Here is a 27269-nt window from a genome sequence, read left to right as displayed (position 1 = left end):
AGAACGTTACCCCCTCCCTCTCCCTAGGGCCTATCTACAATAGGTAACCACATATATCTTACCACCTAAGGACAGGGAATTCCTACTATACATACCAAAACCTCTTATAATCGGCGGCCTCGCGATCCCATACGGATCCAGACCTCTCTGCCCATACGACAGTATCACAAGTGGCGGCCTCGCGATCCCATACGAATCCAGACCTCTCTGCCCATACGACAGTATCACAAGTGGCGGCCTCGCGATCCCATACGAATCCAGACCTCTCTACCCAGACGGCAGTCTCAGCACAAGTGGCGGCCTCGCGATCCCATACGAATCCAGACCTCTCTGCTCATACGACAGTATCACAAGTGGCGGCCTCGCGATCCCATACGAATCCAGACCTCTCTACCCAGACGGCAGTCTCAGCACAATCGGCGGCCTCGCGATCCCATACGAATCCAGACCTCTCTGCCCATACGACAGTATCACAAGTGGCGGCCTCGCGATCCCATACGAATCCAGACCTCTCTACCCAGACGGCAGTCTCAGCACAAGTGGCGGCCTCGCGATCCCATACGGATCCAGACCTCTCTACCCAGACGGCAGTCTCATACGACAGTTCATCCTATGATCACCATAACATACAAAAAGGGAATCAGTCTCACTATTCATCAGATCACACAAGGACTGCCAGTTCGAGCATAGCCTGTTCTCCGGTTCGAGGGGCTCCTCTTTCCCTTATTCAGTTACCACTTACCTGATCAGGGTTAACATCTGTTCATGTAGCCGCAGCTGACTAGAAGAATAGGCTACCCTCTCATACAAGAACACGCAGCACATGTTGGTTCACTACAAACTGGGTACTTTATTACTCATTACATACGCAATCACATAACATTACAATATAACACATAACCTGCAAAGAAAAGTGAAAGATTAAGTTGTACACTCTAATAAGAAAGGGTCGACATCACCTTAGTAGTGTGTAGCCTGCACTCAGTGGTCATCTAGGTTCCCTTCTCGTCTGTGCCTCGGCTCGCCTGGAAGTCACACCTCCGCAGTCACGGATACATGTCTGCACCACTATGCGCTGTTCTCTTCACCCTTCTCCGAGTCACTGGGACCTCTTCCTTATCGGCTACTCTCTCCTCTCTGGCTATTCTGCTAGGAGAGTATCTGTCTCTCGGTTCTTCTCCGCCTTCAAGATGGCGTCTGTCTTCCCTGGAATAAGTAGTAGATTTACTGCTAACGGCTAGATGCCGCCTACGGACTGAACATGTAACTGCCTCAGACTTTCACTAATATAGAGGTGCGTTTCCTCATGGAAAATTCCGGCCCGTAACCTGCCGCCCACCAAATTCTTGTACCTCCCCGTACCAAGGACACGTTCCCAGCCGGCCGGCCTGATGTAGTGTCTTCGGCATGAAGAAAAATACAATCCTTCGATAAGGGCCGGCCTGAACCGGTTCTCTCCAAGCAAATAACACCTCATAACTAAAACATTACATTTGACCTAGAAGCATCCCAAGCTGCCGGAGCAGAAAGAAAGATGGAGTCTCTCCCGTTTGAGGCCTACCAGGCCTGAATTCAGCACGGCTCCATGAAATACCCTCACTACAGGACAGGTTATCCCTAATACTAACGAATCTATCCCCTAGGCTATGTGTGCAAGCCCTAATCTATGGGGAAGAGCACAGAATCATGTCGAAGTGCCTAGTAAATAGGCTCCATTCACTACTCTAACCCTTAGACTTGAATGGTAAGAGACTGAAGTCACATTCAATCACTTTCTCACACAAGAAGGCCGGGAAAATCGAGCAGAACAGCGTCAAGCCACGCTTCCCTGTCCTGATATAGTTTATAATTTAGCAACACAGATAGAGGTCAATAAATTACGCTTTAAAAAAGCTGTATTCTGGTCACATTTATCGAATGCCTATGATATAATCTTAGACGAGGATGATTGTCCCTAACGTTTTTCAAGGAACACACCTCGTGGGAGAGGAGGTAATACTTGAAGCATTTTCCTCCTTAGTTCCTAAGTTCTCAGGGACAAATATTCAAGCGATTGGACTTTGAAGTAAGCTCCAGCACTGTCTTGAAATCAAGCAGGATGGAATAAAGAATCTGTGCCATTGTGCTCCAAAGTGATCGGCCTGAACTTGTGACTTTCCTCTGGTCTAGTACGTCCAAATACCTGCGAGTAGCGTTTTGTGCTTTTAGGCGCCACGTTCACTAGAAACTTTAAAATTGAATCTCTCTGGATCTACAGAGTGGCTTTTTGCCATTCTGGTATCATTTTACTTACTACAAGTTACTCTATTTTTCTAGATTGGATAGGGATTTTTCTTCCATTATGTTTTCACTTTATTATAGTTGTGTGCTGCATACATCCTTTACACATTGACTCTAAGTTAAGCCTGACTGCTGTGAACCAAACAACTAAAGAATTAAGCTCAGGTTCATTTAGTGACTTTTGTGCTTTACCCTGACAAGGATTGCGGTTGTTGACTGAGCGGGGTTTCCACCCCTATCAACCAATAACCCAATTTCTTATGTTGGACATTAGGAACATTTAATTCTCACAAGGTGTCCTGGTCTCTGATCAACAGGGCTGCTCTTTTCTGCCTTATAATCTCACTGCCAGGCAAAACCTTCTCTTAGAAGGAGGCATCCTACAATTTGCTCTCAGTTCTTCAAATAGTGTATGCCCTTCTCTTCTGCTTATGGTCCACAATTAATGTGGTTATTGCATGGATAATTTATTTATATATAATTTCTCTTCATTTCTGTATCTGCCAGCAGCAAACATCTACAGCAGGGTATGATTGTATATACAAACATTCCTAGAAAATGTTTCCCTCTAAATTCCAGTATCTCACAAATGGAGATCCTGCATTCACTATTGCTTGTTTATGCAGTAAATCATTGTGATGCTCACTTCTCTGTGGCAAGATCAATATTCATGGCTTTCCTAATGCTTCTACCCTGGGCTAGCTTGCAAAGGGCTTGAGGCACCTGTCTCCTTCATCTCTTTCTACCATGCTTTGTTAAACAATGGTAGTTATGTTAGTAGAACACATGCTTCCTGCTGTGATCTTGCCCAAGGACACGTATATTAGATATATTAGTTGACTCTTCAGAAAATGATAAAATGGTGTGGAGTTACTTTATATCCTCCAATGAACGTATGTGCCTTTTAGCCAAGGGTCAGTGTCACAAATATAAAGCTAGAGAAACTGAACATGTTACTTGGAATTTTAACTAACAAAAGAAGTCCCTTTCACCTCTGCAGCAGAAACCTTTTGCCTCCAAACAGCTCACACTGCATGTGACATATAGCAGCTTTTGCACACCCAGTTTCTGACAAATTGTGTTGATTTGCTTCGCACTGTATATTGTGTTTCGAAAACAAAGGACATTTAACACTTTTTTAAAATAATCAGCTCTGGATTGCTATTTGACTTTAAAACTATTTTAGGATTAGGAACTATTCCTGGGTTTTTTGTTCATTGTCTTCAGACTTTCTTAGTGGAGTATACACGTTTGTCATCTTTCTAGGTGCCTAGTGGCTTTCATTTTTCTAAAAGAACGACAGCCTTGTCTTATCCAAGCCAACATCGCTGTCACTAGGCTTTAGTCTTCTACTGGGGTACAGATCTACTCTGCGGTCTGAGTGAATGTAAATGTTGTATACTTGTAAAGCACACAGCTGCCCCAGCAACGGGGCGTCCCGGCGCTGTATACCGCTGGGGAACCCATCCTGGCTTTCCCTGTGAGATGGTCCATCTCCAAGGTGAAGACAAGCATCCCCGGCACTGATGGGGCCGTAAGTGGAGATTAAGCAAGCTATTGCCCAGAGTTGCTGAGTGGGATCCATGGTTAGAGTAGGCACCGAGGCGAGAATTATCGAGTCCGCTGACCTTGGCCCAAGACCCTGCCGTGTCAGGAATCGAACCCTGGTCCCGGGCCGACCTCTGCTTCCGGGTCTGCCGCCTCTAACCAGTGAGCCACACTACTCCACACTGGACTTCAGTCTCCTTATGTGAGCCCTCTCTTACAATGCTGGTCCTGTTTGGCTGTTCGTCTGGACCAACAAGCTGTGCTGTCAGTGACTGATGAGATCTAATTACATCCTCAAAGTTGCATCAAACGTATGGGACTATCCAAGCAATTGCCTCCCATCCAAAATTTTCTTTTGAATCACAGTTTTTGGTGCCACCCTTTCACATTGTGGGGAAATGTGTGAAGTGTGATGTCGAATGTCAATTCCTTTGCAGCTGCTGCATTTTTAACTTCAACTTTGAAGCAACATTTGTTACCATATTCACCTGCACTCTTTAGCCGTGTACTAGCATCTCCATCTACAACATTGGTGGTACCCGTGCAACCTCTCCTTCCTGCATCTCCTACATCTTCAGCTGACTAGAGCGATTGCTAACGCAGCAATACCACCTCGCTTGGTGTCTGTCTTTGATGCAGCAGGGGCAGAAGTCTCACCTCTTCAAATGTCAGGATGAAACCAACCCAGTAAGCTGTGAAAAAAGAGATTAGTTGCTGGACCTTGTGTACCCATCCGATAGCCTGCTTTTTACTTTTACTCCTTTTGAATGTTTTGGGGTTTTGCACCATGCTACATAGTTGAATTAGGCTCAAAGATTTTGCCTTGTCTGATCATTTATCAATATGCACAGAATCATGCAAACATATACACTAGAATTGTTGCTCTATCTATTGGAAGGTGTCATGTGCTTTACATTTTTATTGCTTGAACCCATAATTGCATTCATTTATTCAGATGCATTTTTTATTCATCATAAAATATTCTTTATATAACCTAATGCTTTTAAACAGGTGGAAAGTGCATCAACAGCTCTTCTGTAATGTATTCATATAGTGTGATTCATAAACCACACTAGATTTTGGAAAATGTGCGGCAGGAATCCATATATTATTTTTCTGCCCCTTGCATCACACATCAGGAAATTGAGCTTTCCCATAATCATACATTTGATTGTATAGCAGCTCAATACAAGGGCCTGTTAGTGGAGAGCATCTTCAGACCACTGAGGTTCAAGGGTGCAGACACTTTGCTGAAGGTCAAGCACCAATGCTGTTGGTATTAACTGTCTGGTTATTAGCCTAAACCTGACCACATACAGACAGACACTATCCTCGCTTTGTGCATACAGGGTACTTTTACAACAACTGGTAACAATGGTGTGATTCCTATTATTTACTGGCTTGTAAAACTGTACAAGTGGATGATTCATTTTTGTGTATTGTTCTCAGAATGTATGGCATGCTGCTCTGTAGACTGATAGCTAATGTCAGCCGCGGCCGCTGCAGGTAAGAGCGGTGGGACTGTGGGGCCAGGTGAGGGGGGATTTCGAGAGACGCCCACAAGGGAAAATTAATTAAATTAATAAAATTGTCCCTCGTGATCGTCTCGCTAAATCCCCCCTCACCTGGCCCCACCGCCCTACCACTCTTACCTGCAGTGTCCGTGGCTGGCTAATGTTATATAGCTTTTCTATGATTTTGCCAAGACACTGGATCATCTGCCATATAGCGGACATGAGACAAATCTTATCAAAACTCACTGGGGTCTCCAATCTTAGCTGTACTGAGAGCTACTTATCTTCAATGAAACCCATTGAGAGCTACTAATACTATTTGTGTTTTGTAATTTCAATTTTGTTATATGTATATTAATTAAACCAAGCAAAAGCTTTCTAATTTAATAAGCGAAGCTGCACACAGGTGAGCTACTCAGGGGTTGCCGGAGATCTACAGTAGCTCACGAGCTATTGGTTGGAGACCTTAGAAATCAGCCAATTGCGCTCTCAGACTTCTGGGTCAGCACAACACTTGTCTATTGATTCTCTTTGATCTTTCCTCACCTTCCGACATGGTCAACCACATCAATGTTTTGACGGAGTAATCCGTCCACCGAAATCCAAATCAGGCACTAAGTTACTAAAGTGCATACTCGAGGGTTTACAAATAACTTCAGAGCAATCAATAAGACAGGAGCAAAGCCCAGCTTTGCTAACCTCAGCATAGTTTGAAAAGGGGCTTATATAACTTCCGCCATTGAGATCCTACCGTTTATGTGCATAATTTTAAACAAATTCAGGATTGTGAAAACTTTATATTAAACGATTTTTAGGATAAAAACAACATCTCATTTTGGCTGGCTCCCTAGTATATGAAATCTTAACATACCTGCCCAAAAATATAGATGTTTGAAGGTCAGACAAACTAAGGAGGAACCAGTAGCATACACATTAACAAATATACATTTAAAGAGAATGCCTGTTTAAACGAACTTTGGGCAAAAACAATCACCAAAATTAATCACATAAAAACTCTCACACAAATTTTTTAAATGGCCCGTTAAATGAAAGGGGAAAAACAAACAAAACTTTTGCCCTGTTAGCTACTTTCTGATTTTTTTTACGCTTTTCAATTATCATAAAACATTTAACAAACTGGCATGTAAGTTGAACATTTGCAAAATCCATATTATCTCAAGGCCTGCCCAAACATGCATACATGTAGATAATTAAACAATGGTTATAGGTGAACTCCCTTATTTTGGATTCTGGGCGCATGCGTACAATATGCTGGACGGACCCATAGTGATACGCACAGGAAGATCATGGTTTGGCAGAGAAAGAACATGATTTAGCTGGAAGTGGATGCTCTCATGGAGGTACACAGTCTTTTGAGGGCAAACAGCTAAATTTGTAGAGCAAATATCTCTTTTTTAAAGACAGTCAAAGAGTTTGCCAGAGGTATTGCAGGGGGCGTAATACTTTGTAAAAATTTAACACAAACCGAGCATGTGAACATGAGCTGATGGCATTTTCTTCCTCAAGAAAGAATTTTTTTTTTTGCCAAGGAATTAGCAGTTGTTTTAAAAATTGCTAGTTAGTGGCCCTGGAGCTCAAATTGTTTTATTGATTCTGTGAGAAGCTGCATCCACTAATTGACCTTGGCCTGGGAACTACTTGAAATTTCCTTCCAGATATGGGGGCATATGTATGAAACTCCCGTTTTGCGAATCTCAAATTGCGATATTTTGCGATTTGCAGATTGAGATTCGCAAATCGGGATGTAAAAAAAAAATCGCAAATGTTTAGCGATTTCTCAATAATTGCAAAAAAGTCTCAGAAACATCATTTGCGATTCCTTAATTGCGAAATTCGCAAATTAAGAAATCGCAAAACCGGGAATCTGCAATACAGGTGCAGCCTGATGACATCACAACCAGGAAGTGGGAGTGATTTCCTGCACCTGCTTACCTGAGCCACACCCAGAGGCTGTTTGGAGAGTGTGAGGAGGCATCCCAGGAGAGAACAAACCCCAATGGAGTCCCACAAGCAACATGAGGGCAAGGAGGCAGAGAAGAGAAAGAGAAAGCACAAGTTCTCTGACAAGGAGCAGGAGTTCCTCATAGAGGAGATGGTCGGCAGCCATGAGCTCCTTTTCGGGAAAAAGGCACTGCGAGTCCCAGAAGCAAGGAAATGAAAGATCTGGCTGGAGATACAACAGAAAGTGAATGCTGTGGGTGTCACAAATCGCACTGTCGAGGAATTGCGCAAGCGATGGTACGATATGCGGCAAAGGTCGAAGGAGAGGGTGGCAGCCAGAAATGAAATGAAATGAAAAAGGGATTTTTATAGCGCGGCTGCTGCCCAAGGGCGTCCAAGCGCTGACACAGAGGGCATAGTACTCTTAGAGGGGGGGAAGGGGGGATTAGTTTCTAAAGAGGAAGGTTTTTAGTTCTTTGCGGAACGAAGAGAGGATCTGATTAGATCTTAGGGAGGGGGGGAGGGAGTTCCACAGCTTGGCAGCATTGAGCTCGAAGGACCTGCCTCCTGCCCTAGATCTTTTGATTCGGGGAACTGTGGCAAGACAGGCGTTTGAGGAGCGAAGTTGTTTACCGGGGCAGTAGGGGGTAAGAAGGGAGTGGTTGATCTGGGGGCCAACTCTATGGAAGGCTTGATGGGAAATACAGAGGGCCTTGAAATTTACTCTTTCCCTGACAGGGAGCCAGTGGAGCGAACAAATTCCTGCCTTAACTGATTCTCTGCGGGGTATCTGGAGTATGGTCCGGGCTGCACAGTTCTGGGTCCGTTGAAGCTTTTCTAATACGTATTCTGGTGCTCCCAAATAGAGGGCATTGTTGAAGTCAAGCCGCGATTGAATGAGGCCCTGAACGACGATTTGTTTGGCTTCAATGGGTAGGATAGGGAGAATTTTTTTCAGCATCCGGATCAACCCGAAGCAGATTGCTGAAGTCTTCGTTGCCTGGGTGTTAAGAGTGAGGGATTTGTCTAGCCAGACTCCCAAGCTCTTGATGTCCTCCTTCGGGGAAGGGGGTGGACCCAAACTGGAAGGCCATAGCTGGGTGATGGTGGTGGGGAAAGAGGGGCCGAGGAGCATGATCTCGGTTTTGTCCCCATTCAGTTTTAAGGAAGATGCCGTCATCCAGCTTTTTATGTCTTCCATGCAGGATGCCATGTTGGCTTGCGGGAGCCTGCTGTTCTTCTGTGCCAGGGAGACCACGAGCTGGGTATCGTCCGCATATGATATGATTTTGATACCATATTGACGAATGATCCCAGCCAGCGGTCTCATGTACACATTGAACAGCGTGGGGCTTAGGGAGGAGCCCTGGGGCACCCCGCAGCTCAGAGGTTTGCTGGTGGAGCATGAGTCACCATCGAAGACCTGGAAAGTTCTTCCGCTCAAGAAGGATCTCAACCATGCAAGAGCATTTCCAGAGACTCCGATATCAAATAGTCGATGTAATAGAGTTTTGTGGCACACCGTGTCAAACGCGGCGCTGAGGTCGAGGAGGACCACTGCCACTGATCCCCCTTGATCTAGGATCTTTCTTGATTCTTCCACCACGGCTAGGAGAGCTGTTTCCGTGCCATGTTTTGGGCGGAATCCTGTTTGGGTGACGTCCAGTAGGAGGTTTTCTTCGAGGTGTTTTGTTAGGTGGAGATTAACATGTTTCTCCAGTATTTTACTAGGCCAGGGTAGCAGAGAAATGGGACGATAGTTGTTAGAATCATTCACGTCAAGATTGGGTTTTTTCAGAAGCGCTTTCACCATCGCCTGTTTCCAAATGGGAGGAACGACTCCCTTTTCCAAGGAGCAGTTCAGTAGCTCTAGGAGGGTGGGGAGAATGATTTGGCTGGCCATTGTCATCGTAAGGGGGGGTGCTGGGTCAGAGGGAGAGCCAGATTTTATCTGTAGTGCGAGAGTTTGAAGCGTTTCCAGGTCTAATGGTGGGACATTGCTCATGGTTATTAGGCGTGAGCGTGTTATATCTGCTGGGAGCTGAGGTTCATTGATATTTGGCTCGGGAGTGGAGGTAGTAAAGGAAAAATATATATTGTTGATTTTTTGGTGAAAGAAATCGGCTAGATTATTGCAGCAGCCGATGGGGTTATCGGCAGGCACTGCCGAGGGGGAAATTTTGGAATGGGTTTTGACGATTTGATAAATTTCTCTCGGTTTGGATCTGGCAGAGAGAATTTTTTCTTTGCAGTAAGTGGATTGGGCTATAGTGATCCCAAGTTTATATGCCTTTATGGCTTCCTTGTATCTGGTTTTGTCAGTAGTAGTATAATCAAGGCGCCATTTCCTTTCAGACCTTCTGCACTGACGTTTAAGTTCTCTGAGTTCTTCTGAGTACCAGGGGGACGATCCTTGGGCTCCTTTTGCTACAGTTTTCTTAATGGGAAGAACGGTGTCAAGGGAGTCCTTGATCCATTCATTGAAGATCCCACTATCCAGTAGGGGGCCTGGGTGAGCAGGTGTTTCGTGGCCGTTAGTTGGTTATCCCACTGTTCTAGCGGGAGTTTTGACCAGTTCCTCCTTGTACGTGAGGAAGGGGTTTTAGGAGTGTTTTTGTGGATGGACCAGGTGAGGGGGATGAGAAAGTGGTCTGTCCACGGAAGGTGTATGGTGGAACCTACTGACAAGTTGGGGCAGTTACTAAATACGGGGTCAAGTAGATGACCTTTATTGTGGGTGGGAGTCTTGATTAGTTGCTCCAGTTGGATGGCGGCTAAGCTGGAGATGAGCTCATTGGCAGTGTTGTCGGACCGGTCGTCAAAGTGCAGGTTAAAGTCGCCAAGTATCGTGAAGTTGGAGGGGGACATGGCGGAGACTGCTACTTGTGAAGGCAGTAACAAGTGAAAATTGTTTAAGGGTCCTGGGGGGCGGTACAGGAGTATTCCTGTTAGGCTATCGTTAGGGGTAAATTTAAGACAAAAGGACATACTTTCGCAGTCTGGGATCGGATCCGGTGTGCAATGACATTGATATGCGGATTTGTATATGACTGCAATACCTCCTCCTTGTCGCCGGGTGCGGTCTCTGCGGGCGATCTGGTAGCGAGGGGGAAGCGCTTGGACTATATCTGGGTCGCAGTCAGGTGTTAACCAGGTCTCGGTTAATAGGATAGCGTCGGTGTTATGCTTGTCAATTAGCAGACAGATTTCTGCACTGTGTTTAGGCAGAGATCTGCAGTTGAGGAGTAGTATGGTGAAGCTTTGCTGCTCCGGGGTATGCCGGCGTGGTTTGAGACTAGTGTTACAATGGGGACAGGAGATGGGGAGGGCTAGAGGGTGGTAGAGTTGGTGACAGCGGGCTTCCTTGGGGGGTTTAAGTGTGAGGAGGGCATTGATGCTCTATTGAGTCCTAGTGGGGGGACCAGGGGGGGTGACGGGACGGGACGGGTGCAGACTAAAGGATGCAAACAAGACCGGGGGAGGACCATCCACAGCAGCACAGCCAACACCCCACGAGGAGCTTGTGGAGTCCACCCTCCTGCCTGAGAGCGTTGGTGGTGTGGCTGACATTGACAGCTCTGACCCAGCATCCAGCAGCCAAGGTAAGATGCATGCCAAATAAATCTGCACTGATCCCCATCCCATGCACACTTCCCCAAATGCGCTAAATATACACAACAAATGTCATTCCAGTCCAAGTCTTACAGCACACCCAGCAATGCATCATGGAACTTGTAGTAATATGTCTGACAGCGTGTCCATGAGACATAGGAAATCTAATGCAACATGTGGGTCGGGGATACGGGAATAATACAGTGTCAGAAGTTAGCCGAGACAAACTGTAAAACTTTATTGAGTGCAAATTGCAGACAAAGACACAAACTCATGTAGTCCCCTTTACATCCACAGCACAATCCAGGGCACGTGATGACAGTGCAGAGGGAGATGAGCCTGAACATCCTGAGGAGCAGCATTACGATGGGGACTCCAGTGATGATACGGAGCACACAACAATCCTGCGCAGGAAGCGCACACATGTGCCCCCACTGCCTCCTTCGTAGGATGACATACAGGCCACAGGGGAGGACAGTGACAGAAGAGAGGAGTGTCAGGGTGTGTCACACATGCCGAGTCAGGAAACACCAAGGCTGAGCATTCCAGCACTGGAAAGACGCAGGTCAAGGCCCAGGAGCAGCACTGCCACTGATGCGGACAACACCATATTTTCAGGGCTGGAACACAGCATGCTGCAGGTACAGCGCCTGCAATGCAAATCATTGCGCTCAATCAATAGGCAGCTATACAGTCTGAACAAATATCAGCGCAACATGGGGGAGGGCATCATGGCCATGGCAGGTGCCATACGTGACCTCTGTGACACCCTGAGGCACAACCAAGACGCCAGTGACAGGGCTGCCCGACGTGCCAATGCACGACTGCACAATTATACTAAGGCCGTGAACCGCCTCTGCACCACCACCAGCAATCTGACACATAGAAGCATTACCATGCAGTTGGAAATGTCGCACTGCTGTCAGGACATAGCAAGAGGGCTAGAACAGGTCACCAGTGCAGTGGAGCAAATGCAGACGGCCAACTCAGGTGGCACCGCTCTCATGGTCTCTGGCGAGAGTGAGGAAACCTCCAGTAGGAGTAGCATCACACCTACATTGCCTGGAGCAAGAAGGCGCAGTTCCAGACAGGGTGCAGGACCTAGGAACACCACGGAGGGCACTCAGCCTGGAACCCAAACAGCACCAATGCATCACCGAAGGAGGTGAACTATTCAGTGACAATTTAGCATCAATGGGTGATGTAACCCAACAATGCATATTGCACACTTACTTGTGCCGTACCTGCACTGTGTGCATAACATGTGCTGGGTACAGCAACACTTAATGATTGTGAAGTGTGAATAAACACAGCACACATTAGAATCATTTTTTGTCTCATGTCATCATTACTCACCTAGAAGTAGTTTTGTGTGATCTCAGTCCGTCTCTGGCGTCCAGCAGCTGCCCCGACTCCTGATGCTGGTCTGCCAGGGGGAGCAGGGCAATCGTCATCCGATGTGTCTGTATCGGTCACATCAATTGTGGTGCCTTTCCTCATAGCCATGTTATGGAGCATTGCACAGCTTGCCACGATATTACAGCAGGTCTCAGGGCTGTATTGCAGTGCACCTCCACTTTTATGCAGGCACCGGAACCGGCTCTTTAGGATTCCAAACGTACGCTCAATGACGCAGCGTGTAGATCTGTGTGCCCTGTTGTATCTCCTCTCACTTGCATTGGCTGGATCCAGATACGGGGTCAGGATGAAGTCCCGCACTGCATAGGCACTGTCACCTGCAGGGATAGACACAATAGGTAAGTCAATGTCCCCCCCCCCCCTCCAGTGATGTAGTGGATGTATGGATGTGTGCTATGTATTTACCTAGCAGGTATCCCTCCCCAAACTCTCCAGCACTCAGATGTCTGCGTATTCCACTGTGTCTAAAGATGAAAGAGTCATGTGTACTGCCAGGGTATTTGGGTACAATGTCATTGATGATATACTTTGCGTTGCACACAATCTGTATATTCAGGGAATGGTAGCATTTACGGTTTCTGTAGACATATTCAGTTGCTTATGGGGGTGTGATGGCCACATGGGTCCCATCGATGCAGCCAATGACGTGGGGGAAACGTGCAATCTGGTAGAAGTCAAGTTTTGTTTGCTGTAATGCCTGTTGGGTGGTGGGGAAGTTAATGTGATGTGATAGCCTCTGTAGCATTGCATCTAGAAAGGCATGGAAAAAGCGCGAAAGGGCACTCTGTGACACCCCGCCAACCTCCGCTATGACCCCTTGAAAACTCCCTGACGCCAGGAGGTGCAGCGAGCACAGGACCTGCACATGTGTGGGAATTGTTTGTGTCCTGCGTGTAGGGTGTTCCAAATAGGGTTTCAGCTCCTCAATCAGGTCCAATATGGTCTGTGGGTGCAGCCTGTACTTGTCATGGATGTCCTCTTCAGTGTGCTGGAACAGAGTGATGCGCAGCCTGAATATACGTTCCTGTCTCATTCTCCTCTGTGCAAGAGCCCGGATACGCAGCCTCCTGGCTATCACAAAAAGTGCTGCCATTGTGGAAGGTTCTGTTGCATTGTGGGGTGGTTTAAGTACCTTGCACCTGTTTACCACCTGCATGCACTTGGTGTTAATTGCGATTTCTTATTTTGCGAATTTCGTTATTTCACAATTAGCGATTTTTTCATACATGTGCTTGCGATTTCTTAGTTTGCGATATCCTTTTTGCGAATTTCGCAAAATGAGAATATCGCAATTTAGGAAATCGCAAGCTTGCTCGCTAATTTGGAGTTTCGCAGCCTAAGGAATCGCAAATTTAGCGATTTCTTATTTTGGACTGGGAATGTGTGTCATACATATGAAATAGTGAAATTTTAGTCGCAAACGCTGTTTCTTGCGATTTGCAGCGTTTGCGACTAAAATTTGGTATCATACATATGCCCCATAGTGACTTAATGTATTTTGAGTAGATGATTTTATTTTGTGCGTTTATTTAATTAAGAACTATTTCCTTGCCATAAGTAAATTATGAAGGCCGAATTGCCACCTAATCTGGCGCTGTGCTGAATGTGATAGAATAGAGAAAAATTTACTATAAGCATTTGCTACCAGTGTATTCAGACGGATTACTAGCCCAACTGGGAAAAATGTAAGACCCTAGGTTAGTAAGGACTCCAGCTTACCTTAAATGACTATCAACAGAGGCTTGAATGACATGCCCTGCAGATTGGCATGGGATTTCTTTTAAAGAAGAAGTCAATGCTATTGTTTTTGATTCGAAGGAAGCTGAATGAAGGAAGGAAGGAAGAATGAGCCCCGGCTATCAAAGACGATGCCTCGATATTTATATGAGCTAACCTAATCCACTTTTCATTTCAGTCATTTCATAAAACATGGCTTTGCACTGTGCCTTCCTAAACTCAGAGCCAATAGGTACAGTCATCATATGCTAACGATGGCACCATATACTCACATAAAGCCATGAGATGATATGTGCAGTCTCCGATACTTCGGTGTTAAGATCTTTGGCCGAGTGTAACAGCACAGGTACTGTGGATGTTAACAGCCTCATGTGCTAGAAATAGTCTAATATGCCCAAGGTGAAGCATTGTTTACCAGCTAGTTTTCATGTGTCCAAGCACAGCCATCATATGCCAGATAAGCTTTAAATGCTGGGTACAGCCTCACATGCCAAGTAATTGCGCCTTCGTTGGAGAGCGACATCTTCCATGTTGTAAGTGAAGCTCTCCCGAAAGCCTGTCATCATCTGCCAGCAGAGACTCCTATGCCCAGACACAGCTTTCTTATGCCAGATATAGACCGAGATGCACAATATATTATGATCAAATGCCTTGTACAGCCCCATATGTGAGGATAGTTTGTTAAATGGTAGGTACATCCTCTTATCCCAAGTTCCAACGTCGTATATGAGGTCTAACCTCACATACCCAGCTTCAGTCAAGTCAACGTATGCGAAGACAAAAAGCCTCATGCGTTTAGGTGTGAACTCACCCCAGAAGATTCTCACACCTGCTACTGTTTGAAAGTTTCATTGTAGACTTGAGATTTATTGTGTCCTGTGTTCGTGATCTCCGCATCCTTTTAACCAACTTTGAAGTTCAGATCATGTGTAACTAAGGTTCTTGCACCCAGGACTGGGAATCCCTCTGGCGCTGGCACCATAATGATCTCCCTCTCAGGTCCCTACCTCGAGCTGCAAGGGAAGAGTTTCCCTTCAAGCATGAGATATACACTTTTTAAAAATGTGAGCAACGTTCAGCCTGCCATGCATGCTGAGCCACTGAGTGTGAATGAAACTGAAAGCAGGTGAAGCCAACACGCTCTGGCTGCGTTCATTGTGATTGGTGCCTGGGGGCACAGCTCAAACCCAGAGCATCCATCTCCACCGAAGAGGTACCATTGGGTTTCTATGTCCATGGCTGCAACAGTGGGGCCAAGGGTCACCCTAACATCCTTTGGCATTTCTGAAGTCTAGAGAACAAGAAGAATCCAAGGTGGTTTGGCTAGCATGGATTCAAAAAGGTTTTCTTGATCAAAATTCCCTATGAGTGTAATAACTATGCTTAACCCCAATTTTCTCTCACTTGCCAAGGCTGGGGCTAGGATTCCTGCCAGCTTTACGACTCTGGATGCTGCCCGGTGTCTAATTGTAAGATATATGTGGCGTTTTTGGCTTTCACTGGGTGTTTGCAGAATTCAGGCCCACATACCAGATTTACCGCCATCTCAAGAATCGATGCACTTTTAAAGCAAAATCTTGATGTTTCACCTGTATCTTTTTGGGCTGTTCCTGGCCTGGGTGATGGGCCCAAACACACAAGTGGCGTACCATTTTTATAGACCAAAATTAGAAAAAGCTTATTGATAGTATTTGCGTTATTTCTCACAGATTCTGGAACATTCCCTCACTGAAATGTGAGGAAATTCTGGGATTTTATCCAAAGTTTGACAATTGCAGGACATTCTGGATAAGAAAAAGTGGTGGGATTTGGGCAAGTTGCACTGCCTTGGACTCCTCAAGTTGTCTAGTTTTCAGAAATGTCTGGCGTTGGTAGTTTCTCTGCATGTCAAGTCATGATCTTTGATATCTTTTTTGGCAGATTCAATAGCGACAAATGAAAGGTTAAATTCTCTTCAATCAGATCTAAAAAGGCGACGCCAGAGCTTTAGTATTTATTGACTTGAGAACATCTATATTTCTGAGATTGAAAATTATAGTATAAACCCAATGTGAGTATAATGCACATATCTATCAATGAAAGCAAAGAGCAATTTAATGTATGATTTACTGGAAGGTGCCTTTGATAAACATAAACATTACGGAAGTTCTAAATAATGTATGTTTATTTCTTTATCAGGTGACTGGAAATGCAGCTTTGACTATCTCATGACGGAACTGAAGTAAAGCTTGAATACCACTTCATCAACCTGTACTGTAAAACACATAAGTGCAATGCAACAAGAGTCTTTGCCATTTAATACCTTTGTCCTAAGATTTACCAACCACCTGAGATGGAATGAAAGTGAATACCTTATATTTTCAAACTTCTCAGCAAGGATATTCCTATATTGGTCTCTGATAGTCATAGTCCTCTTTCCACAGCTCGCGCATTCTATTCCTTACAGAGTTGGCGTAGTAGGTCCATGGTCTTGTGACCCCTTGTTTTCCAAAGCCCTACCCAGTGCTGCCGCCAAGCTCGCCATTGAGCGCATCAACAGGGACTTAACCTTAGACATTGGTATCCCCTTCAACTATGTGATACTTGAAGAAGATTGCCAAACTTCCAAAGCTCTTTCAAGTTTTCTGTCCTATTTTGGGGTGGCATCAGCATTCATCGGTCCTTCCAACCCTGGATACTGCGATGCTGCCACCCTCCTAGGCAAAAACTGGAACAAAGCTGTATTCTCCTGGGCGTGTATCAACTATGAATTAGACAACGTGAAAAGCTATCCTACATTTGCAAGGACTCTTCCATCACCAACCAGGGTCCTTTTCAATGTAATGAAGTACTTCCAGTGGGCACACGTTGGTATTATTTCATCTAATGAGGACCTCTGGAAAGACACAGGAAATAAGGTTGCAAATGCCCTTCGGAGCAATGGTCTGCCAGTGGGCATTGTTACTTCTGTGGGTGAAGATACAAGGAACATCAGAGAAGCCCTGGAAAAAGTCCGTCAGGTGGACAATCTTCGCAGTGAGTAATGATTTCCAGTTTACAGCCTAGTGCTTAAATTAAACTAAGCGAAAGTGGATTTAAAAAGCATCTTACTGTAGCATTTAGCATACTGAGTACAGAATATGTCTTATTCAGAGAAATAACTTTTCATAACAATTGTTTGTGAATTTGTGGAGCCCAGATTGTGACTACCACAGAAGCTCACACATCATCCTACTTTTTTTGTCCTCTATGGCCCTAGAGTGAGGGAGCTGTGCACTGGGGAATTTGGTTTGATTATTCGTAAATGAACTATATTTGATTCAAAGGCCACCTCATTATTCATAGAGTAGAATACCAGCCACTACATCCTTTGTATAAGGTATAGCATTTGCATAATACTATTGTTGTATCTAGCAGGATAATGATGTCCTGTGCTATTGCCAATGCATACAGTTAACTCATCTCTTCTCTGTCACTGGCTCGTAATTATTTCAACAGACCCAACCTATGCTAGTGATCCAGCGGAAAAGGGGGCGAAATTTACATATCCTCCCTACGTTACAGATCCGTCATCACGCTTACTTTTTCACACACGTATTCATTGATGGGGCCCATAACACCAACACTCACACTAATGCACTCGTATCTGCACGCAGGAGGATGAGGAATCCGCTGGACATGTGAGGGGGGTACCTTATTACCTATAGGGAAGGAAATCTGTTACAATATTTACATATATTCATCAAAAACCATAGAATCCTAACCTTAACATCAAGGCACTCCACCACTTGGTCGACGGACTAATTAGTTGGATTGGTTGATGATGATTTAGAACCAGATAAAACACATTAAAGCTTCGGAATTCTTATTAAATGCCCTATTTAAAGAACCACAAACTCATTCTCTGTTAATCAATGTTTAGTTTATCTAATTGCTTGTTTTCAGTTTTATAATTAGCATTTCAGTCAACCAAGTACAAATTTGATTATTCAACAAAATTTAGCATGACATTTATATTTACCTATTCTTGATATTGGGGCTTTTTCTCTAACTTTGTTAGCTCTGCATAACTCAAATCCCTTCTGATAAAATCGTCCCAATCGAATGCAGGCCAAAACTCAAACAAGTTCGCAAAGTTCTTTTGCTCAGCATGGCACAGTCCCAAAGGTATCAAAAGGACCAAGCAATCGCGTAAGCAAGTCGATCACCCAAGTTCGGACACCCCTTCTGCACGCACTAACCTCCTTTCTCCATTCTCTAACCCCTCCTACTTTACTATCCTTTTTTATAATACAATTTTGGGTAACATGAAACATTTATTGAACTGGGAAGGACTGTGATTGTCCAATCCTGCCAAAATTGTTATATGGTCCGACTTTCTCAGAGTCTTGGATTCTCAGGAAAATAGCTTTGTCATTTCCTTAGCTTATATCGTTCTCATGCGAAAGGTCCGATGTATCGGTGTGTTGACCTTCCGTATATAGGTGGTTATTGTTCCATTTGGTCATTCACGCTGACTGAAATCTGGCAGTCCTCCACGTTCCTTGACAAGGAACACTGTGCTCTGAACGGAGGATGCCTGGAGATCTTCGGAGCCATCCGAGTCTGCGCAGTAGACATCGCGCTCACAGGACGGTGGCCACTTCCGAACTCCATTTTGAATATCATGGCCTGGCAGGCCCGATTGCCAACTTAAGCAAAACATAAAATATAATTAATATACGGAAATGAAGATTCTAATGTTTAAACCCACACTAATCCCATTATTAATTAGTATTTTCCTAGCTCATAGCGACATTTAAAGCAATAATACTCACCATTTGGTCCCAGCAGGAACGCAAAACGTCACAAAAGCAACACAAATCATGCAATTTTTATCACAACACCGTCTATAATTAATATATGCACCATTGTTAGACATTAAAGTTATTTTGCCATGCAGATAGCAATTAGTCCAGCGTGTAATTCGTGTTTATCAAGGTGCACTTTATTGGTTAGTATACCACGGCACACGGTTTATACAGGTTAATATGTAAATTGATTACGTCATTAGTATTTTCATGCAAAATAGAGAAGGTATACAAAATGTTGTTTTACCCGCTCCATCACTAGCATTCAGGATAAGGATTTGCCACATTTTATTCTCAGAGGATTCTTAGAACTTTTCTATTAGAAAAATAAGATGTGTGCTTTCTATTGGAAGAGAGCCTCTTTATTCCAATCAGAAAACAAATACCTGTGTCTTATAGCTCAGGTCCAACAGTGATTGTTGGCAATGAGGGTCAGCATTTTACTACTGGATGGTAGTGTGACAGCTTGGATTGATCATGTTATGTTATGTTATGTTAAAAAGTTTTGTAGAGCGCAACAGCTGCCCCAGCTAAGAGGCGTCCCGGAGCTAAGCAACAAGAGAGCAGCACGCACAAAGCGCAGAAGGCCTACGAGGGAGGAAACAGGAATGTCTTAATGGCTTTCCTAAAGTGAAGATAGTTGGTGTGTACACGGATGTGGGCCGGCAAAGAATTCCACAGAATGGCAGCTCTATTACGAAAAAAGCGCCCGCCTGCACGGACTCTTCTCACCCGGGGAATCACTACCAGGCATTGTCCCATGGATCGAAGTGATCGTGTAGAAATGTAAGGTAAAAAAAGATCAGACAGAATTTGTGGAGATGCCAGTTTCCAAATTTTAAAGGCAATACACAGTGCCTTAAACTCAATTCGCCTGGCCACAGGCAACCACTGGAGGCGACGTATAGCACTGTTCACTGTGCAGGTTCTGCGCAAGCCCAGAAGAGAATTTGTGGCCGCGTTCTGGACTCTCTGTAGCCTCTTTCAGATTTATTAGCTCCCAAATACAGCGAGCAAGCATAGTCGAGCCTAGACAAGATCAGGGCCTGAATAATGACCTGCCTGGTCGTAGCATCAAAGAAAGCCAGGATAGATTTGAGCCCGCGCAACAAACCAAAACATGTTCCCGCCACCTTTTTTGTCTGAATCTGAAAATTAAGTGAGCTGTCCATCCAGACCCCCAGGTTCTACACTACGGGCTTAGTGATAGGATCCGTACCTAAGCTCTTGGTACCTGGTAGACACCTGTGTTGCTTCTCTATCCTCCACTCTCCTGGGACATGCTGGAGGTACTTATGTGTCTTACATATGCTGTCGTGGGGTTGATTATGCATGTGCCATTTTTCACATCAGGATGCTGCTTGATTTTGGATGCGGTATGACTGCATGACTCCCAATTGGCAATCAGCCATAGGTAAACTGTACAATTACCACAGCATCCAACAAGACCAATTGACACGAGCAGTTCCAGACAATACAGGCAGTAGAATGAGCCGTTAACTCCTTGACAGACACAAGCAGGGAAAAGAGCATTGCCCATCTTGATAGGAGGGCCATAGACAGGCATCAAAGATGTACTCTGAAGAATGCCATTACAAATCTTGCTGGGTCCAGTTTGACCATCAGCCACCAGCTTGCTTGAAATGAGAAATGCATTCACCAACTACACAACACTGTTGGAATGTCAGGGGCAAACAGATGACCTTGTATCTTGGGAAGGACAGCAGCAGCACAACACAACAGAGCCATTTTACAGCTCATCATTTTTAGGATGAGAGTAATCCTCATCTGGGTTGGTTTGGCATTCAACAAGCATGTCTGGACTACCAGTGACACGGCCCTCTGTAGCTAAGAGGGAAACATGTTCTCAAATGAATATGTTAATGTTAATGTTAGTGGGAATTTGTAGAGCGCACGTACGCCGATTGGCTTCATGGCGCTAGGGCTCAAAGGTTGACAGAAAGGCAGAAGCTAACCCTGTGTAAACAGCCAGGTTTTCAGGAGTTTCCTGAATTGGAGAAGGTCAGTGCAGGATCGAATTTTAAGCGGAAAGGAGTTCCACAGTTTGGGGGCGAGAATGGCGAATCTGTGTGGCAATTGGTAACAGGAAGTGAGGTTCGAGAAGGGATAGGTTTATTGTTCACTTTTGGTCACGGATTTAGGTTGCAGAAGGGGTATGTTCATGGGATTGTGTGCATTAAGGAGTATGTGTGCTACTTTAGGTGAATGCGTGTGTGCTAACATTAAAACAAGTTCAAAACATCATCATCTCTTGCTAAAATTGCTTGTCTAAAGGTATGCCTTCATCATCAACACTGCTGTGTCGTGGGACTTTCTCCCCATTATAGGTACATTAAAATTGGATAGAAATCTTGTGTAGGATGCAACAGAGGACTACAAAACAGCGTACATTTGCAGCAACAGGCCAAAGGCATGTTCATTGGTGTTCCTGGTCTGTTTATGCACATTGTTCACATTTCCTCTTGTTTATGGATCACGTATTGGGATATAAAGGGTATCGTGGCCAGATCTTAGTGTCTAAAAATATGTGTTTTTGGCGGGCTTGTATCATGACAACATATGTGCAGACAACAATCTATGTTGTAAAAAGCCTTGATGAGTGTATGCCATGATAATGTTACATGATTGCAATCTGTTGGTAAACCCTTGTATATTTAAGGTCATCATGATCCTTTTCCAGACCGTGCTGAAGTGTTTTTCAGGTTTGCAAAGTGTATGTGTCTCTGTAAAGTCTGACTTTAATGACTAAAAGCCCTTCTCCTGGACAAAGTATGATTGTATGATGTTTGGGTTCCTCCTGTTGTGGAGGAATCTTGAGTCATATGTAGAGCAAGGGAATCGAGCACACCCAAGTGAACGTTGGATTTGTATTGCATATCATCTGGAGATTTATGGAACAAGATATTTTCCTGTTTCTCCACATCTCCTCTTTGTCCTTGGGCGGCACCAGCGGGACGTGTGTGCAATCGGGAGGACCAACATCATTTGGGAAACTGGCAATTGCATGAAGACAGGCTTTCAGGGCATTGACAATATTTTGATCTGGTTGAAATGCTTTGTAGCATTCCACTTATCTCAATAGGGCTTCCATAACATGCTGCGTGATTTGAGAAAAGTTTAGTTGGGAGATGCCGTGTGCCAGTGCAACTGCAACTTCATGACAGCAGCTGTCAGTCCCATAGAAATAAAGCTCTGATAACAACTTCACAGGAGAGGCCATCACTGTTTGTGACCATATGTAAAATGTTTCTATGACGGACAGTATGAATATGATGCTACCCATTTTTAAAATATGTGTGCTATGAGAACCTGCCACCTCCAATCACCAAGACTGCCGATGACTTTGCCCATTGGTCACATCTCCAGTAGTGCTCATTGACAAAAGGATTGTGATGTCCCAAATTGACTATCTTTAAAGCATTCTTCCATTATTAATGGAAAGGAATCTTCTTTAACATAATCATCATGCTTTTAAATGCATATAATGGCAACAAGACAAACTATCTGATGGAGTCTTATTACATAATGCACCAACTGTAGCAACTGGTATATTTGACGCCACAGTCAAAGTCCATCCCTGCCTCGGCCAGGATAGCGCATAAGACACTACAAAACCCTCAGGGGCTAGGATTGTCGTATGGCACCATAGCTCCTGCAATGCTATTGACAAGTCCAGTCATACATGCCATGTCTTCAGCCTGGGGGGAAATCTGAACTAGCACCAGCACTGACGCCACCCACCTACCGGAGCTATTGAACGGCGGATTCTTGGCGGGGCACCCACGCTGTTTGTCTCCCCCGCTGCCCTGACGACATCGAGGGCCGCGGTGGGGGGAGACTACAGCTCCCGTGAGCCTCCACTGTCACGCCCCCTTCCAGGTGATTGCGCGCCCGGAGGCGCTTTAAAATCGGCGGCTCCCTCCACGACGCGGGACGCGCGCGGGCGGCGCCGGGCTGAGCCCGGGCAGAGGGCGGGCCGTCTGTGGCCGTCCGGGGTCGCTGGAGGTCGGGCCGGGCAACCCCTCTTGGCCCCTCTAAAGTTGGTGCCCAATCGTAAGTCATCGCCAAGTTCGTGAGTATAGTACATGTTGTGACTGGGATTCAACCATTTATTTTTGCTCAGTATACTCAAAACACATATTGGAAAATGGGGAAAAAAGCTCCTCCTGTGCTTAAACCTACTCGTAAGCAGTTAACATCTCCCTCAACTGCTACTGTTCCCACCCCGTTGCCTAGTTTGACTGCTATCGATAAAATGCTGCAGAGGACGATCGGCGTTGTGGCTTCTGCCATTCAAAACACTGAAAGACGCCTCTCGCTCCCACCAAGCACGCAATTACCTTTGCTGCAGGACAATACATTGGATTCCCTGGTGGCCACATCGGATATAACATCTTACGCGGGGCTACCAGGCACTGACTCAAATGTGAATTGTATAATCCTGGACAGTGTATCCCCTAATCATCGTACAATGGATAATAGACTATCACAAACACCGTCTATGTCACGATCAAGCGCTAATAAGACCACTGATACTACCCCATCCCTAATTAATGAGCAGGAAGGGATAGAACTATGCTTAGACACAGATGTATCGATTACAGATAGGGAAAAAAGTGATAGTACACCAGCACGAACAAGGGGACAAAAAGCAAGAAAACAAAAAGCAAAGCGGAAACGGAAACACTTAGAGTCACTAGTAGATAAACGCAGAGAGAATGGTGGACGCCCTCAACTGAGTAGGCCTCTCACTCCTGTAATACTAAACCATACTCAAAGTGAGGTGCACTTTTGCAAAAATAATGAACAAAGCTCATTAACTAATGCACTGCCGGGTAATGAAGATTTTTGGGGGAGACTGGAGACCTTGATAACTACTCTTTTAGGACCCATCAGTCAACAAGTCCTTAATATTGATAAGAGGTTGAAGGCATTAGATGACCATGTGTTGAAATTAGGCACAGGGTGTAATTCTATAACTACAACACACCATGTTGCATCCAATATTAACACACATAAATCACAACACACTATGGCCAATAAGAAAAGTATAGTGGAGACTAATGCTTCTCCCTCCACATCCAAACTGAGTAGAAGTAAAGGTCAATTAAACCTAGAACCCTTATCCAGACAGGCATTAGATATCAAAACCACCACAACAGTTAGTTCGGGAGGAAGGGAGAAACCTACTGACATAAACAACAGGCCAGTAACGAGACAAGTGCAGGATGCTAACCAACACCACCCAACAGATAAGCCCGATATAATTGAAGTGATCAGCAAGAGACAGATTCCGGCCCACATCAGTTTGCCCCCAGACTGCGGTCCATATGTCTTGGTCTTAGCTAATGTCCCAAAATTGGGGGAAACCCAAGAGGAAAACTATACAAGCTTAAGAAATAGAACTCTCCATTGGCTTTCTGCAAATTGCAACTTCCCAATGGAAGGAGCAGGGGAAATTATTCATACACAGAGAGTAGGGTGGGTGGGTCCAATGAGAAAAAAGTTTGAAGGAGATTGCATCATTATAAATTTTAGATCTCCACAATGGGTGCAATCTACACTCTCAAAAGCCCCACTGCCCTCACCCTGGGAATTTAACACTACTCTGCTTCCTCTTGGGTATTTTTATAGACATTTAATTGACCTTCATTCTAATCCTGGGATTAACTTTTTAGCAGATCAACCGGGCATGAACCGTAACATTATTAACGGCTATGAACATCCTTACCAAGAGTTTAATACTAATTTTAGGAATGGTTGTTCATTAGGCCAACGGACTATACCCCCACCATATCAATTGCCATATCTACCTTTCCCCACTCCCTCTTATCCCAACCCATGGGAGAGACCTTACGCAAGGCCTAAACTAAACTTTAACATGCCTCAGAACGAGCCAAGGTATATATATAATATACCAACGCATAACCGTTTTGAACACGCTCTCCCCAATTTGGAATGTCAAGATTGACTGGGGAAAAGAAATAGGGGGTGTGAGGACGTACCAATTACTATTAAGGAAAATCCCTCTGATGTACAATGTAACGAGATTGAGACAATGGCACCACGCATTGTTTCGACTATGTCCCCAGTTACACATGAGAACATAACTACTCCATCAATTCAACCTAAGCAGCCTAGTGGCTATAATGCCTCTTGTGCCCTAAAACGCCCCAAATTGTCCATCCTTAGTTGGAACGTCGCTGGGTTGGAATCAAGATTGCTTGACCCTCAATGGATCAAGCTATTGGATAACAAAGATATTGTTATGTTCCAGGAGACATGGGCTGTCAGCAATTTATTTATTGAGGGTTACCATTGTTTTAGTGTAACCTCAAAGAAGCCCATTTTTGGCCGTGCAGTGGGAGGATTATTTATAGGTGTTAGCACATTGGTGGGAGGCACTATCAAAGACCTATCAGAAGGAAATCCGAACATTCAGGTCCTTGAGTTGAAACTAAAACCCAGGATTTTTATAATTAATTTTTATAATAATGATTTTTATTCTACACCCAACACAAACTATATAGCCCTCTCTAAGACTCTAAGAAAATTGGAAATAAACTTGGAATCAGAGGGGGGGATAGGGATTCTAATCGGCGGAGATTTTAATGCCAAATTACCAAAGAAGTCTTGGATCAAGGACACTAACAACATCACGGACCAAGCTGAAAAAAGGGGGTTTGAAATAGCAAAATTATTGAGTGAACACACCCTTGGAAATGCCATGGAAGTATCTCTAATACCTGACATGGACTATGTCCCCACGTTTAGGGGGCGTGATTGTTGTTCAACTATTGATTTTATTTTTATGTCCCCTGATTTGCTGGACGGTGTATTGGAATCCAAGGTGAATAAAACATCTTTTGGCGACCATAACCCCCTCACAGTTACTTTGCACTTAGGCCCCCGCCCTGTATATGCGAAATCTAATGGTGCAAGAGACATTACACCATCAGGTGACGGTCTGCGGCTAAAATGGAGGGGGATTGATAGCGGAGCTATTTTAGAAAATGTGCAGAATGATCATTCCGATTTAATTAATTCTTGTCTATCTTTAAATGGAGATAATAATAGAATAATCTCTGACTTTGGCAAACTGTGTTTAGTGATTAAAAAATTGTTGTCAGTCCCACTGCCAAAAATAGCGAAAGAACCAAGATGGTTTGACTCAATCTGTTCTAAGGCAAATAGGGAACTACGTGAAGCATTGTCTTCTAACCCAAGGTGTATACTAGAGGTACAGTTGGCCAGGAAAAACTATAAGTTAAAAACAACTGAAAGGAAGGCTGCCCTGCTGACAGAACAGTGGGAATCATTGGTTGCGAGTGCAAATTTGAAGAGTAGCGGCCCCTTCTGGTCAGCCGTTAGGAAGACGCGAGATATGGGGAAACAATTGTCCCCAATTAGCTGCAATATTACTAGTAGTAGTTGGGAGGCTCATTTTGCTAAAATATATGCTACCCCCTCTAAGGAAGTAACTATTCCTTCCTTGATGGTGTCATGCAACCTCAAGATTGACCTCCCTGAGATAGTCACAGCCATTAAAGAAAGCCTTGGTAACAAGGCCCCTGGTCCCGATGGGCTCCCTATAGACATTATTAAGTATAACACGGATTTATGGGCACCAATTCTTCTTAATGTTTTTAATAGTTTACCTATGGCGCCAATGCCTGACACTTGGGCGACCAGCACCATAGTTCCCATTTTTAAGAAGGGAGATAGGTCAGATCCAGCCAACTATCGTCCAATCTCGCTATTGGACAATACTTTAAAAATCCTTGGACGAGTCATTTATAACAGGATGATAGAGTGGACTGAAGATACTGATCTACTGGATCCGTGCCAGTTGGGATTCAGGAGTGGTGTGGGCACGGTGGAGCAGTGCCTAAACCTGAAATTGATTATCGATAAGTACAATGTTGCTCGCTCTAGTCCAATCTATCTCGCATTTATGGATCTTTCATCTGCATTTGACCTAGTTAATAGATCCAAATTATGGCTTATGCTTTCTAACTACGGTCTGGATGCAAGTCTTGTTAATTTTCTGGCCTATCTTCACACGGACCTTAAAGCACAAGTTAGGATCGGGTCTGGTGGCGATGTGTCCGGACCCATAAAAATAGGCAGGGGGGTGAGGCAGGGGTGCGTTTTGGCACCTCTGCTATTTATTATTTATATTAACGGTCTTGCCAAAGCCTTGAAACAAGTGACGAGAGATGTTCCAATTATCCAGGGGAATCCACTACCAGTTTTATTATACGCAGATGATGCGGTCATTATGGGCCGCACCCCTAATGCTCTTCGTTTGCTCATTAGAGCATTCGTCCAGCATATGGAGGCACTT

General features: G+C 44.6%; 1 protein-coding gene across 4 annotated transcripts in view; it reads left to right on the top strand.

Moving 5' to 3' along the window:
• Nucleotides 1-27269, top strand: part of GUCY2F (guanylate cyclase 2F, retinal) — a 347423-nt gene that overhangs the window by 38726 nt on the left and 281428 nt on the right. For all 4 annotated transcript variants that reach the window (XM_085608170.1, XM_085608167.1, XM_085608168.1 and 1 more), the window contains exon 2: nt 16251-17087. In XM_085608170.1, the coding sequence (XP_085464296.1) occupies nt 16346-17087 (742 nt within the window). In that variant the 5' untranslated portion in view covers nt 16251-16345. The remainder of the gene's footprint in view (nt 1-16250; nt 17088-27269) is intronic.

The sequence above is a fragment of the Triturus cristatus genome, chromosome 5_2, assembly GCF_964204655.1.
Source record: "Triturus cristatus chromosome 5_2, aTriCri1.1, whole genome shotgun sequence".
NCBI lineage: Eukaryota > Metazoa > Chordata > Amphibia > Caudata > Salamandridae > Triturus > Triturus cristatus.
Note: the sequence above shows the minus strand (reverse complement) of the source record. Positions and strands in the feature narration are given on the sequence as shown.